General features: G+C 48.2%; 1 protein-coding gene across 1 annotated transcript in view; it reads left to right on the forward strand.

Annotated features, from left to right (window-relative positions):
• The first annotated feature begins 822 nt into the window (after positions 1–822).
• braf (B-Raf proto-oncogene, serine/threonine kinase) overlaps positions 823–16,473 on the forward strand; it is a 67,474-nt gene continuing 51,823 nt past the window's right edge. The window contains exon 1 of the mRNA XM_012851492.3: positions 823–981. Coding sequence (XP_012706946.2) covers positions 826–981 — 156 coding nt within the window. The 5' untranslated portion in view covers positions 823–825. The remainder of the gene's footprint in view (positions 982–16,473) is intronic.

Here is a 16,473-nt window from a genome sequence, read left to right on the forward strand (position 1 = left end):
AAAACCAAAAGGGTTGCGTTTATATTTTTGTTGAGTGTACATAAAGAACTTTAAATAAGATTTATATTTTAAAGTTCTTAAAATATGGTATACTGTATTCTATGTAATGTTTTAGTTTATCTGGCATTTATATTTATGCATTTGAAGCACTTTTAAACATATCTTTGGGAGGTTAAATATTGTAAAGTTCTGAGAAGAGGTTACATTGTATGCACTTTATCAGGACATAGCCTGCATTTTAATAAATTGTAATCAATTCCTCTTCTGACATGGTAAATCCCTTTCATGAGTGTGACAGAAGTTACTTGTACAGTGTTTTTATAGTTATATTTTTTAAATTTAATATATAGAAGACTTATTATGTGGGACATGTTTCTCCCATATATCGTTTCACTCCCACATTTCAAAACTTTGGCGTCACGTTGGACTGAAAAAATAAAAATATATATATTTTTAGTGTCTGACGAGTTGACAAAAACAAAAAAGTTTTTAAGTGAAACATTTTTAGTTTATTTAAACGTTTCTGTTTAGAATGTTTTTTTTCGAACACACAATTACAGCAAACACTGTGTTCATAAAAAAAAAATCATGTTTAGTCCTATATCCCTTAGATATAATTTTAATCTATTAGTGTCGTGAATAAATTCTCCGTCCAGAAAGTGTAGGCTATGCATGTGTGTGATGAACAGAACTGAACGTGCGATGGCCAGGTGAACAGGTTAGAACAGTGTCGTCTCGTCCTGCGTCTCTGTCTCCCCCTCCTGTCCTCAGCACCAGTCTGCCTGTTCCTCTATTATTCTCCCCGTCCGTTTCTTGCAGTTTAAAATGGCGGCGTTAAGCAGCGCCGAGTCTCCATCTCCCGTCTTCAACGGAGACGCCACGGAGCGGGAGCCGGGAAGGGAGAGCGGTCTGGAGGAGCTGGGTCCGGGTCTGGACTCCTCTTGCTCGTCGGGGATTCCCGGAGGTCCGCAGGATGAGGAGGTAAGCGCTGCGGCGGCGGCGGCGGCGGGGCCAGCGGAGACTTAGCTCGCTCCAAGCGGAGCTAATTGGATGGAAACGTTCAGGAAACACCGGCTGTACAGCACACCGAGGGAGGGCGGGGGACGGTGGAGGTGGATGCGACGCCGCGTGCGGGGACGACGAACCCAACTCCGGCGACCCGTTTTTAGTCCCGTTTAGGCACCGCGAGCAGGAAGATGAGAGCAGGAGAGAGGTTTTGATTCGGAGGAGCCCGTGTTTATTTGGGGCCTGCTCTCCTCCTGTCGCTGCTTGCTTACTTTTCAAGGCTCGCTGCAGCTGCAGCCTGGTGCCAGGAAAAAAAACGGGGACACCACGCCGCTGCCGAGGCAAACACACGCAATTAGCTGGCGTTGTGCGGGTGCTGGCGAAGTTGTTTTATGCAGATGCTCGCTCTCTCTCTCGCTCTCTCGCTCTACACCCCCAAGACTGATGATGGAGGTGGTGGTGGTGGTGGTGATGATGATGATGAAGATGGAGACGGATCCTAGCTGAAGACGTGCTGTTAGTGTTTGTGGTTGGCCGCGTATGCTGCTTTCCCGTTATGATCGGTTTGCCTTCCGATCCCAGCTGAGCCAGAAATGGGTTGTTAGACCAGGAAGCATGAGCCAGGCCCGGCCTCATCACCTACACTACAGATGCCATGATATAGACAAGCAGCCTGCACTGTGTTAGGGATGCACCGGTCCACAGTTTTTTTACTTCCCATCCTATTCCTAAGACAATCTGGGTATCTTACGATACGTTTCCGATACCAGAGCTCTTTTTGCTTTAATGTTATTCTCATCATATTGTTTATTTTTTTATTTTGTGATTTTATCAGGCTGTAATAAATTCCTTTCTACCTGCATGTATGATATGTGTGAATGTAAGCATGTGTCCCAAAATACAACTTGGGATAAGTGTAAACTCACAAAAGAAGTCAGAAAAACTGTGTTCCCAGGAAAAATTCCCATCCTGAAAACAAATGCAACTGTGCATCCCAGAGAGATTTTCAGAAAGGGTAAACTTTGCTGCTGTTCAAGAGTTTTAACACAACTTTATTTTAAACTCTTCAGATTTAAATTTTTTTTTATTTTTTTTTAGCAATTTTCCTCTGGGATTATTAAAGTATGTCTGATTCGGATCTGATCTGATTCTGATTAAATTCTACTTTAATTATGTCTTTTGTAACCTTAATTGTAGCAATTCGAGATATGTAATCCACATGTAAAGTGGGTTACGAAAAATGTAGTATAATTATTATTATTATTATTTTTATTATGGGGTAACATAGCTGTCAATATAAACATATGTGTAGGTCAATAAATGTGAATAAATGTAAGATTTGTATTTGTTCCTGGTTGTCAGCTTATACATATGTGTGACATCAGATGTTTCATCTGGGAGAATTCAAGTTACAAAGTTGCAACTTTGCAAAAGTACAAATCAGAAATTTACAAGTACCAATCTACAACCTCTGAAGCTATTACACACCCTACCAGTTGGTGGCAGTAATGCCATGTGACTACAGATGTTTCATCTGTGAGAATGCAAGTGCTGTTTTATTCTTCTTTTTCTTCTTCTTGTTTAATGGTGGTTGGTGAAAAACATTGAAGTGCATTACCACCAACAACTGGTAAGGAGTGTAAAACAGCTTCATCAGTGTCAGGGTTTTGTGGATTGAACCCGAATTCAGCCACACACAGAGCCACAATTAAAGAGTCTTTATTGCAGGGTTTGAGCAGTGGATGAAAAAACCAGGAAACTATACCATGCTGGGGCTGAAGTGTGAAGATGGCTGGAGCTGGACGGCTGAGCTGGTGAGGGAGCAGATGCTAGGCAGACGGCGGACGAGGAACACACATCGACTGAGGGCATCTGAAGGTTGCAGACGGACCAGCAGTGGGGAACAGACTGAGGGAGTTTATATAGGGGAGCTGGCAGGTGTATTGAGTCCAGGATAACTAGAGCAGCAGGTGAAACAGATCAGGCTTGGAGTGGGACTGAGCAGAGTGGAATGATCCGGAACTGTCCATGGTGAAGCCGGAGGAACTGATCCCTGACATTACCCCCCCCTCAAGGTCGGATCCCAGACGACCAAAGAAAAATAGTCCAAACATCAAGATAACCCACTGAGGGTGGGTGGAGGGAGGCACAGGACGGAGGGAGAGAGTCCAACAAAAAACTACCCAACCAGGGCGAACGGCGAGAGGCTTTGATTGGCAGGCCAAAGGCGAAACAAGAGGAAGTTCAGGTGGTCGACCAGGGGGTTGACGGCCACGAAAAAGCTCTGGAAGCCACTGCGGAGAGCTGGAGACCACAAGCTGCGGCTTTGGAGAACTGAGAGCGCTGGGGAACTTGAGAGCGCTGGGGAACTTGAGAGCGCTGGGGAACTTGAGAGCGCTGGGGAACTTGAGAGCGCTGGGGAACTTGAGAGCGCTGGGGAACTTGAGAGCGCTGGGGAACTTGAGCGGTGGCTTGCTTCGGTGCGCCGGGAGGATGCTTGGCTGATGACTGGTGGCCAGGTGGGTCGGCGGAGGACGGCCGGACGTGGCAGGCGGCGAAGCAGCAAAGGTCTCTGGAGGCGGTCGTCGCGGAGGACGACCCGGCGAGGCGCAGCCATCTGGCAGCAGAACGGCAGGATCTCCGGCTCTGAGCGTCGCGGTGGGCGACCCCGGCGAGGCAGGGCCAGGTGCGGGCGTCGCGTGGGCGACCCGGCGAGGCAGGGCCAGGTGCGGGCGTCGCGGTGGGCGACCCCGGCGAGTGGCAGGGCCAGGTGCGGGCGTCGCGGTGGGCGACCCCGGCGAGGCAGGGCCAGGTGCGGGCGTCGCGGTGGGCGACCCCGGCGAGGCAGCAGGGTCCACAGCGGGCGTCGAAGCTTCATCCCGGTCTGCCAGACGTGGAATTCCAGAGCAGGACCCTCGCCGGACTGGGGAGCGGAGACTGGAGGCGGGTCCCCCTGGACCGCCTCGCCGGACTGGGGAGCGGAGACTGGAGGCGGGTCCCCTGGACCGCCTCACCGGACTGGGGAGCGATGACTGGAGGCGGGTCCCCCTGGACCGCCTCGCCGGACTGGGGAGCGATGACTGGAGGCGGGTCCCCCTGGACCGCCTCGCCGGACTGGGGAGCGATGACTGGAGGCGGGTCCCCCTGGACCGCCTCGCAGGACTGGGGAGCGATGACTGGAGGCGGGTCCCCCTGGACCGCCTCGCCGGACTGGGGAGCGATGACTGGAGGCGGGTCCCCCTGGACCGCCTCGCAGGACTGGGGAGCGATGACTGGAGGCGGGTCCCCCCTGGACCGCCTCGCAGAACTCGGGAGCGTCGTGGAAGGGAGGCGGGTCCCCCTGGAACCCCTCCCGGGACTTGAGAGCGTCGGCGGCCCTCGGACTGTGGCGGGACAAACAGCACAGGCCGGCGGCGGCGGGACGTCAGCGAAGGCCGGCGGCGGCGGGGGCGGACGTCAGCGAAGGCCGGCGGCGGCGGGACGTCAGCGAAGGCCGGCGGCGGCGGGACGTCAGCGAAGGCCGGCGGCGGCGGGACGTCAGCGAAGGCCGGCGGCGGCGGGACGTCAGCGAAGGCCGGCGGCGGCGGGACGTCAGCGAAGGCCGGCGGGACAGAGCTTTCTTCGGCCGGTTGTACAGGTCTTTCGTCGGCCGGCGGAACAGGTCGACCCCCTGGGGGCTTTGGAGCTTTGACCAGAGGCGGGTCCCCCTGGACCCCCTCGCTGGACTCGGAAGCGTGGACTGGAGGCGGGTCCCCCTGGACCCCCTCGCTGGACTCGGAAGCGTGGGCTGGAGGCGGGCCCCCCTGGACCCCCTCGCAGGACTCGGAAGCGTGGGCTGGAGGCGGGCCCCCCTGGACCCCCTCGCTGGACTCGGAAGCGTGGGCTGGAGGCGGGCCCCCCTGGACCCCCTCGCTGGACTCGGAAGCGTGGGCTGGAGGCGGGTCCCCCTGGACCCCCTCGCTGGACTCGGAAGCGTGGGCTGGAGGCGGGTCCCCCTGGACCCCCTCGCTGGACTCGGAAGCGTGGGCTGGAGGCGGGTCCCCCTGGACCCCCTCGCTGGACTGCGGGACTTCGGCTGGAGGTGGCTCCGCAGGACCTTCAGAGGCTGGCGGCGACTCAGCAGGACCTTCACAGGCTGGCGGCGGCTCAGCAGGACCTTCACAGGCTGGCGGCGGCTCAGCAGGACCTTCACAGGCTGGCGGCGGCTCAGCAGGACCTTCACAGGCTGGCGGCGGCTCAGCAGGACCTTCACAGGCTGGCGGCGGCTCAGCAGGACCTTCACAGGCTGGCGGCGGCTCAGCAGGACCTTCACAGGCTGGCGGCGGCTCAGCAGGACCTTCACAGGCTGGCGGCGGCTCAGCAGGACCTTCACAGGCTGGCGGCGGCTCAGCAGGACCTTCACAGGCTGGCGGCGGCTCAGCAGGACCTTCAGAGGCTGGCGGCGGCTCAGCAGGACCTTCAGAGGCTGGCGGCGGCTCAGCAGGACCTTCAGAGGCTGGCGGCGGCTTTTCTCTCGTCGGCCGGCGGGGCTTTTCTCTCGTCGGCCGGCGGGGCTTTTCTCTCGTCGGCCGGCGGGGCTTTTCTCTCGTCGGCCGGCGGGGCTTTTCTCTCGTCGGCCGGCGGGGCTTTTCTCTCGTCGGCCGGCGGGGCTTTTCTCTCGTCGGCCGGCGGGGCTTTCCTCTCGTCGGCCGGCGGGGCTTTTCTCTCGTCGGCCGGCGTCGGCAAGATGTGCGCACCCACGCGGGCTTTGGCCGTGGCGTGCGCAGCAGGAACCTTAACTATAGCCGGCAGAGCGGAGCTTTCGGCGGCTGGCAGAGCGGAGCTTTCGGCGGCTGGCAGAGCGGAGCTTTCGGCGGCTGGCAGAGCGGAGCTTTCGGCGGCTGGCAGAGCGGAGCTTTCGGCGGCTGGCAGAGCGGAGCTTTCGGCGGCTGGCAGAGCGGAGCTTTCGGCGGCTGGCAGAGCGGAGCTTTCGGCGGCTGGCAGAGCGGAGCTTTCGGCGGCTGGCAGAGCGGAGCTTTCGGCGGATGCACGCACACCCACGCAGGCTTGGGCCGTGGCGTGTGCGGTGGGAACCTCTGCGGTGGTTGGAGAGGCGGTGTGCACCCCGGCCTCGTAGGCTGTGGGAGTTTCATCAGGGGCGGACCAACATGGGAGAAGGTCGTCCCTGTCCCCGTAGAAAAAGTCCCACAGCTGATCTTCATGAAGGCGGGGTGCTCTAGCCAGACTATCCTGAGCGGCAGCATCTGCGCTCGGCCGACTCACCGGAGAAAGGGAGGTGACGTTGGCTGCAGTTGGTGCGGCTTCAGCGGGGATGTCAGGCTTGGCCTCAGGAGATTTTCTGTGCCGCCCAGTCCGGCGTCTGCGCCGGGAGGAGCCGGGCGGTGATGTAGAAACTGCTGCTGACGGTGAGGCATCAGGAGCTGCAGCAAAGACAGCAGCGGCGGAGACAGCAGAGACTGGAGCTGCAGCAGCGGCGGAGACAGCAGAGACTGGAGCTGCAGCAGCGGCGGAGACAGCAGAGACTGGAGCTGCAGCAGCGGCGGAAACAGCAGAGACTGGAGCTGCAGCAGCGGCGGAGACAGCAGAGACGGGAGGAGCAACGGTGGACAGGCAGGTGAGCTGTGGTCTGGGTGGAGGTGGCTCGTTGAGGAGCTGGGAATGCGCAGCCTGATAGTTCCACTCCAACTCCTCAAACAGCCCAGAGATTCCGAGGGTTGAGAGGAGCTGGATCTGGTCCTTGAAAATGTTCCGTGCGTGGTTGACGGCATTCAGCCGTTTCCAAGGCGGGCTGGCTGCGGCGATGGCATCCAGGCTTTCTCGGAGCTGGATACAGAAGAGCTCCGCTGTGGAGCTCAGGAAAGAGGTGAGCTCCGGGCTCTGTGTGGGTGACAGGTTCATTTGGCTGGTCCGTACTGTCAGGGTTTTGTGGATTGAACCCGAATTCAGCCACACACAGAGCCACAATTAAAGAGTCTTTATTGCAGGGTTTGAGCAGTGGATGAAAAAACCAGGAAACTATACCATGCTGGGGCTGAAGTGTGAAGATGGCTGGAGCTGGACGGCTGAGCTGGTGAGGGAGCAGATGCTAGGCAGACGGCGGACGAGGAACACACATCGACTGAGGGCATCTGAAGGTTGCAGACGGACCAGCAGTGGGGAACAGACTGAGGGAGTTTATATAGGGGAGCTGGCAGGTGTATTGAGTCCAGGATAACTAGAGCAGCAGGTGAAACAGATCAGGCTTGGAGTGGGACTGAGCAGAGTGGAATGATCCGGAACTGTCCATGGTGAAGCCGGAGGAACTGATCCCTGACAATCAGGGGTTGTAGAGTCTATCCACCCATCCATCCATCCATCCATCCATTTTCAAATAAGTCTATCCCTTGCGGGGTCACGAGGGATGCTGGTGCCTATCTCCAGCTGTCAATGGGCGAGAGGCGGGGTACACCCTGGACAGGTCGCCAGTCTGTCACAGGGGTTGTAGAGTCGTACCTGTAAATTTGTGATACTTGTATATTTAGGGTTCATAATCGGAAATTTGTGATTTGGGCTCATATATTTATGATTTGTACCCGTAAATTTGCTTTGTAATTGTAAATTTCAGATTCATACTCGTAAATATGGGATTCATAATGGAAAATGTGTGTTTCGTACAGATGTTTCATCTGTGCAGATGTTTCATTTTCTTGATTTTGTGCAAAATCCTTCTTTGCGTCATCGTCTCCTGAGGTTCCACAGTCGTCCCCAGAGCAGAACCAGCCCCCTTTATTGGGTTGTTGATACATATTGATACATTATTCATACTTGTAATTTGTACTTGTACTGTTGCAAAGCTGTAACTGTGTAATTTGTCTTCATAACTTCTAAACTTGTATTCTCACGGATTAAACATCTAATGTCACACGCATGTATGAGTTGACAACCAGGAACAAATACAAATAATACATTTATTCACGTTTATTGACTTACATTTACAAATTCAAACACCTACGCATACGTTTATATTGACAGTTATCTTACCCCATATATTATCTAACGCTTCCAAATAAAATTCAAAGGTTTGCTTAATGTGATCAGCACATATAAAGTATACTGACAAGAGCTCATGCGCTGTCAAATATTGTTAAAAAATGCAAAAAGGGGTCGTTACCGTGAGTGTTAAGTTAAGTGTAAACATTCCCAGTAACTCCATGACGATGATAGCTGTGAGGTGTACCTTGTGGTTGGAATGACTCCAGAGGTGATTCCTGCCGCCTGATCCCACGTGGTACTCGCATGTACTCAAACCTTGCGTGGCTCGCCGCCTGCGCAGAGTCTGTTGCCCTGGCAACATCCCAGTGCTCCGCAGTGGGGGCTTTTTCAGATGTATAAGTCCGTTGCATTGTATGTCGCGGCGGAACTTTCGCCTCTTGGAAAAACAGCTTCGTAAGATTGTTAGCTGCGGTCTTGCTTTGCGGTGTAACATATTTCCACACAGCGGACATGTTGTGATTAATAGTTGGTTAGCCTTGGTACTAAGTTCAGTGCAGTACCTCTGCTAGATGGCTGCAAACTGGAATGGTTTTCTTGACTGGAAGGGGATCTCATCATGAGAGGCGGGGCAACACGGCCCCGTTTAGGAAATCCTTTCCACGGTGAACAGCCGGCAGAGACTCTGGTGACTTTCAAGCAGAAAACATTAAAGCACAGACGCAGCTTATCGATCGGAATTTTCCGATGCGTAAAACAAACGTTGGTATTGGAGACCGATACTGGATCGGCCCCATCCATACTGTGGATGTTACCTTAATTATAAACCAGTTATAGAAGGGGAGTCTATTTAATAACTGTAAAGCATAGGACTGATTCTATATTTTAATTGTATCCAAGACTGGATTTTCCCTCTTTGACTTTGGCATGGTTTTGTTGTACAACTCCAGAATTTTGAAACTCTTAAAGGTGCCATGACTTCAATAAATAAACCATTTCATTTAATTGATTATTGGTGGTATTATGTGAATTCTCCAAAGAATTTTATAAAATAATAACCTCAGTTTGTTGTTTTGTCAGGCCAGATGTCCCTCCTCAATAAAAGCGCTGGTTGTGGCAATGATATGCAGCTCGACCAAGTTGACTACACTGTGATTGTCTACAACCATATTTGGAAAACTGATCAAACCAGCCAAGCTGACCAAAGGCTTCAAACTGCCGGCACGATTCAACACAATGCGACCGAAATACAAAGCCAGATAGTCGCTGCCAGCATTCCCGCAACACATTATCTAGCTGTCTGCCAGCTCTCCACCGTCGGTGACAGTGACGCACTCTATCTTACATTTGACTGCATTTATAAATGACATTTTTTTTAATCCTGCTGTTGGAAAACCTGACTTGAATCCCCCACAGGAAACAGTCTTCAGTAAAGTCCTCATAAACTCTTCTGTGATTCTCTCGTCCTTCGGGAGTAAGCGAAACCTTCATGCATTTTAGACCACCTTCGGACATGTCAGCTCCCCCTTTTGGTAACCGCTGTGAAATAAGTTTGAGGTTGAATATGGGATATTTGCTCTCCGCGGCCTCTGCGGTGACTGCCTCCTGCTTTGAGACGATAAAGGGAGCCTTAGCTGGGGCTGCCGTCTGCTCACTGGCTGCCCTCCTCCTCTCCAGTCTGACGGTGCATCAGCTGAGGGAAGAGGGTAGGGGGAAGGGAAGGGGAAGGCTGTTTGCTTGATGGTGTGCTCTGATTGGAGTATATGAATTACGTAGAAAGACAAACCCATGTAGAAAGAGAACATGTTTTCTGATCTGACTGTTTTTGAGCAAATCAGCAAAGCTGACTATCCCTGAGCAGGTCCCTTGGTATTCAGTTTAGACATTAACACAGCCTCATCAGTGCACAACAGACCATATTATACCCCCAAAGTCTCAGAAAAATGAAATGTGTTGTCATGGCCCCTTCTAAAAGTGGCTTTTTGAGTGCACACACTCTTCTTAATGTTCCCTGACAGGGGAAAAAACACAGCAAGTGGCTGAATACGGCACAAATGGCCCAACGCGTTGCCGGCACATGAATGATGCAAATTCTAAAACATTCAAACACAAAGAAATAAATCACAGCAGTGGCGCAGGAGTTGGGGAGTTCATCCTGCAGATGGCGGGTTGTCAGTTCGATCCCCCGCTCCGGCCGTCTTCTCAGTCGTGTCCTTGGGCAAGACACTTCACCCGAATTACCTGCTGGCGGTGGTCAGAGGGCCCGGTGGTGCCAATGTATGGCAGCCTCACCTCTGTCAGTCTGCCCCAGGGCAGCTGTGGCTGCTAACATAGCTCACCACCGTCAGGGTGTGAATGTGTGTGTGAATGGGTGATTGATTTGTAGTGTAAAGTGCTTTGGGGTCATCGGACTAGTTAAAGCGCTGTACAAGTCATTTACCATTTGTAAATGCAAAACGGGGCTGAAAATGAGATCACACTGGCGCCACAGTGTCGTCACTGTTGCTTGCTGTCGCTCGCCTGACATTATCGCCGGCCGTTCGCACAGCAGGCGACAGCAATAGCAGTGGGCGACAAGCCAGAAATACAGCGGTACAATGGCGCCATCTAGTGATGCTTTCACTTAGCTGCCACACCAGCCTCGCCACTCACTTTTCTCCCGCCTTGCTCCTTTCTGGACTCGTCTCTGTAGTAATAATTGGTTGAGTCATACAAATCAGGCCGACCGCAGACCGCCAGTATCAGCAAATCTTCGATGTTGAATGAAAACAGCTTAATCTCTGCCGCAGTCCTTCACACCATGTCACAGCCACATCTACAGGGTTTCCCGCAGCGCTATCTTGGCGAACCAGCCGCCTCGCCAAACTCACGCTACCGCTTCGCCAACATTCCAAAAAAAAAAAAAAAACTCTATATGCTTGCATGTTTATTTGACGCTAACGCGCGTTTTTTTGTTGTTGCTTTTGCGCGTGCATATAGTGAATGGCAGGGTCACTACAGACCTCCAAACTTCATGTGGCCTTCAGATTAGATCAAAAACAGCACAGAGAGCTTAATGGAAGTTTGGTGGAGGGGGGATTATGGTATGGGGTTGTTTTTCAGGAGCTGGGCTTGGGCCCTTAGTTCCAGTGAAAGGAACTCTGAATGCTTCAGCCTACCAAGACATTTTGGACAATTCCATGCTCCCAACTTTGTGGGAAGAGTTTGGAGCTGGCCCCTTCCTCTTCCAACATGGTCCATAAAGCCATGGATGGCAGAGTCTGGTGTGGAGGAACTTGACTGGCCTGCACATAGAACTGACCTCAAGCAGATAGAACACCTTTGGGATGAATTAGAGCGGAGACTGAGAGCCAGGCCTTCTCGTCAAACATCAGTATGTGACCTCACAAATTGACTTCTGGTCAAGAAGTCCCATAAACACACTCCTAAACCTTGTGGGCAGCGTTCCCATAAAAGTTGAAGCTATTCTAGCTGCAAAGGGTGGACCAACGCCATATTGAACTCCTATGGATTAGGAATGGGATGTCACTTAAGCTCATATGGGAGTTAAGGCAGGTGAGCCAATATCTTTGGCAATAAAGTGTATATTCCCCCACCACCAACAAAGTTAGGGCTACAGCACATTTCTTAAATAACACCACCTTTACTTAAACTTAAAATATAAATATAGCCTATGTGATTAATATAAAGTGAGGTTGGCACAAATTATACGCCTACAAGAAAATCCGTCTACCGTTTGTTTCGGAGAATGAAGCACTTTTTTTCAGTTTGGCCGATCCTGTGACTTACTGTGCGACTTGTATATCACATTTAAATGGTAATTCATGTTAACCAGTATGAACAAAGGAGTAAACATTATCGTGTATATCCACAAAAAGGTTAAAAAATAAAACGACTTCTATTCTGAACCTAAAGACGTTTCGCTTCCCATCCAGGAAGCTTTCTCAACTCAATCTCTGGAGTAGTGTGGAGTTCATACTTTATAGACCTGCAGGCGAGGCCTAATTAGAGCTTAGATTTGCATGTAAATTTACCTGGAACTGGTCGCTCCAACAATGGAGAGTCGTTTGGCTCATTGTTTGCCTGGCTCACTGGAGAAATGTTATGGTCACATCATTGGAGGTATGAATTGAGGTGAAACTTGGCAGGAATCAAACCTGTTGCTGTGTTGTAAGGTTTTGAAAGTTGAAATCCGAACCCTCCTCCTCTGTTTAAAATACTTTTTTCTCGCTTTAGTTAAATGGCTTCCTTCATTCTTCTCTCAAACCATCTGTCTTCTTTGTCCAAAATGTGAACATTTTGGTCCTCAAAAAAAGCTCATAAATTCAAAAGTGATTGACGGCGTCTGTGATCGGGTCGGGTCGTTCCCCTTACACACTAGTAGATTGTCCACATTACGCAACCGTTATTTGCCAATGCTAAGTTTCAGACCAGTTCCTACATTTTTTTTTTTAAAAGTGCATACATGGTTTGCCCGTCAGTAGTTGAAATAAGTATAAAGTGTTTGAAAGGAGTAAATAAGTTCTTCCTAGCTTTCAGGGTTTGTGAAGAAGGGTTCAACTGAAATGTGTGCAAAAAGCAACCAATGTTAGGAATCTTTCCTTAAATCCATCCTTTTTTTTCATATAGCTTGCGAGATCTCATAAAATGATCTGACATGCTCTTTGTTGATTTTCCTACTATTCAGCATCTCCTAGACTGTGCAGAAAACCTAACTAGTGTGTGTTGAGGCTTAGCAGTGACATCAGGTAAAGAACAGGGGTCTCATTTATAAACAGCGGCGTAGCCAGGCATTGCTTTTTGGCCAGGCCTAATAAAAAATGAGTGGGCCAAATAATTATAGTTGTAAGTTGCATGTTTGTAAGTTAACTATGGAGAAGATACAGGCTGGGTGGAACGAGAAAAGACCTTTTCTGTTCAAGTGAACATCCTTGAATTGACAGTGGAAAACAAGGCTATTTGTTTTCCACTGTCTACTGGCTATAAGATAATTTTGAGCCTCAAACATGGCGGCGTAGCTTTTGGATTATTTAAACTGCCGCAGTCTGTCAGTCATTATTTCTGTTTCTGAACGCACTCAGAAGCAGGTGCCGTCACTTTATCGATTTAGACTCCCAGGCCACACAAACCAATTCTTTTAATCAGTGGAAAACTTCTATTTTATTTTATCGGAGCCTGGCCAAGTGTGAGCGGGTAAAAAACAAACAAAAAAAACAAAGCAGGTGGAAATCCGTGGTGACACTTTACTAAATCGGTTTTGCAATCTGTGCTCACGGATTACTAAACTGTGCTCTGTTTCTGCAATATGTGCAGAAACTGTGCGCCCTGTTTTGCAATCCATGCATGCAGATTACTCAGTAACATCTGTCAAGAGTTTGGACGCTTGGCCCACACCTGCGGCGTAAATTCTATAGAAATGTTATATATAAAGTTAAAGCATTGCTTATTATATTTTACACTAGATTTAAAATGACGCTGGTGTGGGTCACCTGTTTTAATATGGGATTTAAATGACATGTCTTGGTCAAAATTAACACCAAGATTTTTAATTTAATTATTAGCAGAAGCTTATTAATACCATCCAAATTAAGTGATTAAGACGTTTATTTTTTTTGAGGACTCTGGTCCAAAGATTACAACTTCTGTCTTGTCAGAATTTAAAAGCAGGAAATTTAAAGTCATCAGGGTTTTGATGTCATCAAGACATGCCTGCAGTTGAAGTAATTGCTTGGATTTATGGATAAATATAGCTGCGTCATCAGCATAACAGTGGAAATGAATCCCATGCTGTCTGATAATTTTGCCAATCAGAAGTGTGTGTGTGTTTTGGCCCAAGGACAGAACCCTGTGGTACTCCACAAGTGAACTAGAGTTTGAAGAAGATTTATTGTTAACATGAACATACTGGAATCTGTCAGACAGATAAGAGTTAAACCAGTCTAATGCTTTTCACTTAATCCCTACAGTATGTTGAAGTCTTTTTGTAGGAGAATATTGTGATCATCTGTATCAAATGCAGCACTGAGATCTAACAGGACAGGTACAGACACAGGACCATTATCTGAGGCCATGAGAATATCATTAGTGACCTTCAGCAGAGCTGTTTCAGTGCTATGAGATCTGAAGCCTGATTGAAACTCTTCAAATAGGTCACTACTTAGTAAGTGTTCGCATACTTGATTTCCAACTACTTTCCCAAGAATTTTAGATGGGAAAAGAAGATTAGATATAGGTCTGTAATTTATTAAGTCATCTTGATCAAAAGATGGTTTCTTGAGTAAAGGTTTAATAACTCCTATTTTAAAGGCCTGTGGTACATACTAAGGATAGATTAATCATGTCAAAAATAGGGGTGTTAAATAACTTGGTTGGGATTGGGTCTAACATACATGTAGAAGGGTTTAGATGAAGCAAAAATTTTAGATGGCTCAGAAAGCTCTATTAAGTCTAAACAGTTCAAACACTGATCAGGTTCTAAAAATTCCTTCAACACTCTCACTTATTTATGACGAAAAATATGCTGCTCTAACTCTGCGAAGGGTCTTTTTATACAACAGTAGACTGTTTGTCCAGATTAGGTAGGATTAGATACCTAGATGTGTAAAGCGCCATTTCCTAACATTGTGCTTCAAAGAACGTACCTCTTAATTAAACGAGGGGCCAGCTTCCTGTGAATAAGCATCTTCTTTCTCAAGGGGGCTACGTTGTCTAATGCAAAATGCAACGAGGAAGTGACACTGTCAACAAAGGTGTCAATTTGTACATTGGATGAAACAACATAATTGCCATCTGCTGGGCATTTCTGTGATACTGAGGAAATTAAAAGGGGGCAGATTCTTTAAAGTTTCATACAGCATTATCTACTAAGATCTACTATAATGAAACCTTATTTTGGGGGTGGAGAACTCGATAAAATTGAACTCAAAGCTTATTAAAAACTAATTGAATCTAGAATAGTTTACAGGCTACATTGAGGTTGTCACATTCAGTGCCAACATGAATGTTAAAATCCCCTACTATGATAACCTTGTGAGTGTTTAACACTAAATCGGATAAGAAGTCTGAGAACTGATCTAAAAACTGAGAGTAAGTGCCTGGTGGGCGATACAAAATAACAGACAGAAGATGTTTTATTGCTTTGCAGTTTGGATGAGGGAAACTAAGGGTTGAATGTTTAAAAGAATTGTAGTTATTAATTGTCCTGGGACTAATTAATACATCAGACTGAAAGATGGTTGCTACTCCTCCTCCTCTTCCCGTAGTTCGGGGAATGTGGAAATTTAATTAATTACAGGGAGTTGACTCATTTATACTAACGTAGTCCTCTTGCAGCCAGGTTTCTGTGAGACAAACTAAATCAATCAGATTTTCAGAAATCAATTCATTAACTAACAAAGTATTTGCAGGGAGACACTTTATATTTAATAAACCACATTTATTTTTTATTTTTTGTTCAAGTTGAGTCATATTGATATTTATGAAATTTTTATGATTTGCTCCTTTTTATATCCTTTTTTTATCTGTTTAGTTTTGGCCATGGTAAAGACACTGTCGCAATGGGGTAACGGGAGGATAACAGTACAGAAGCTGCAAAGAGATGTATTAAACTACAGCTCTGCTTCCTGGTCTGGACCCTGGGTTGTCAGCATTTTGGGGAACTAATAAATCTGGCCAGAATTCTAGAAAGAAGAATGCTGCACCATGCAAAGTGGGTAGGATGCCGTCTCTCCTGATCAGACCAGACCACTACTGTTTTTTAAAGCCGAAATATCTGCTTGGTTTGTCAAGATATGGCTTAGTTGTGAAATACCTGTTATGTCTGTTCTCATGGCGCTTCACCCAGCTGTAAGCTGAGCAAGCGACCAAGCTCCACATTTTGGGAATCCCTGCGATAAATGAATCGACTATAAAAATAATCGTTAGTTGCAGCCCTACTTATCGATGTCATTTGGAAACTTCTCTCGTCCAGGGTTTGGCAATTTATTGAGCTAAAAGATCCTAGGAGCTGCTATGTTTGTTGCTAACAAACCAGTAGTCTGATAATCTACCTCTATCAACTACTTCGTTGAATTTCACTAGCCTTTCTTGAAAACTTCATGTACAAGTTTGTCCATGTCAACTGAAAATTAATTCCAAACTTTGTCACAAAAGCACAATAGATAATATCAAATATAAGATTTATCAAATAAATGGTCAACATGACAAATGACTTGCAGCTTTGTAGTTCTGGTTAGAATTAGAAGACTTATATAAAACAACTGTTAAACCCATAGCCCAGAAGGGTTTAGGTCCAAGTCCCAACTGAAACTGCATACCTGATATAAATTAAGTACAGCTCCACAGTTATGAAGTGTAAATGCAAACTTTTGGTTTCTGTGTGAAGGTAAGGCATTGAAAATATATTCTCTCTTCTGAGTAAACTACCTAAAAAAATAAAAAAAAAATAAAAAATATAATAAAATAAAAAGTGTATTCGCAAATTCGCACATAAATTGATCG

This window comes from Fundulus heteroclitus, chromosome 17 (assembly GCF_011125445.2).
Source record: "Fundulus heteroclitus isolate FHET01 chromosome 17, MU-UCD_Fhet_4.1, whole genome shotgun sequence".
NCBI lineage: Eukaryota > Metazoa > Chordata > Actinopteri > Cyprinodontiformes > Fundulidae > Fundulus > Fundulus heteroclitus.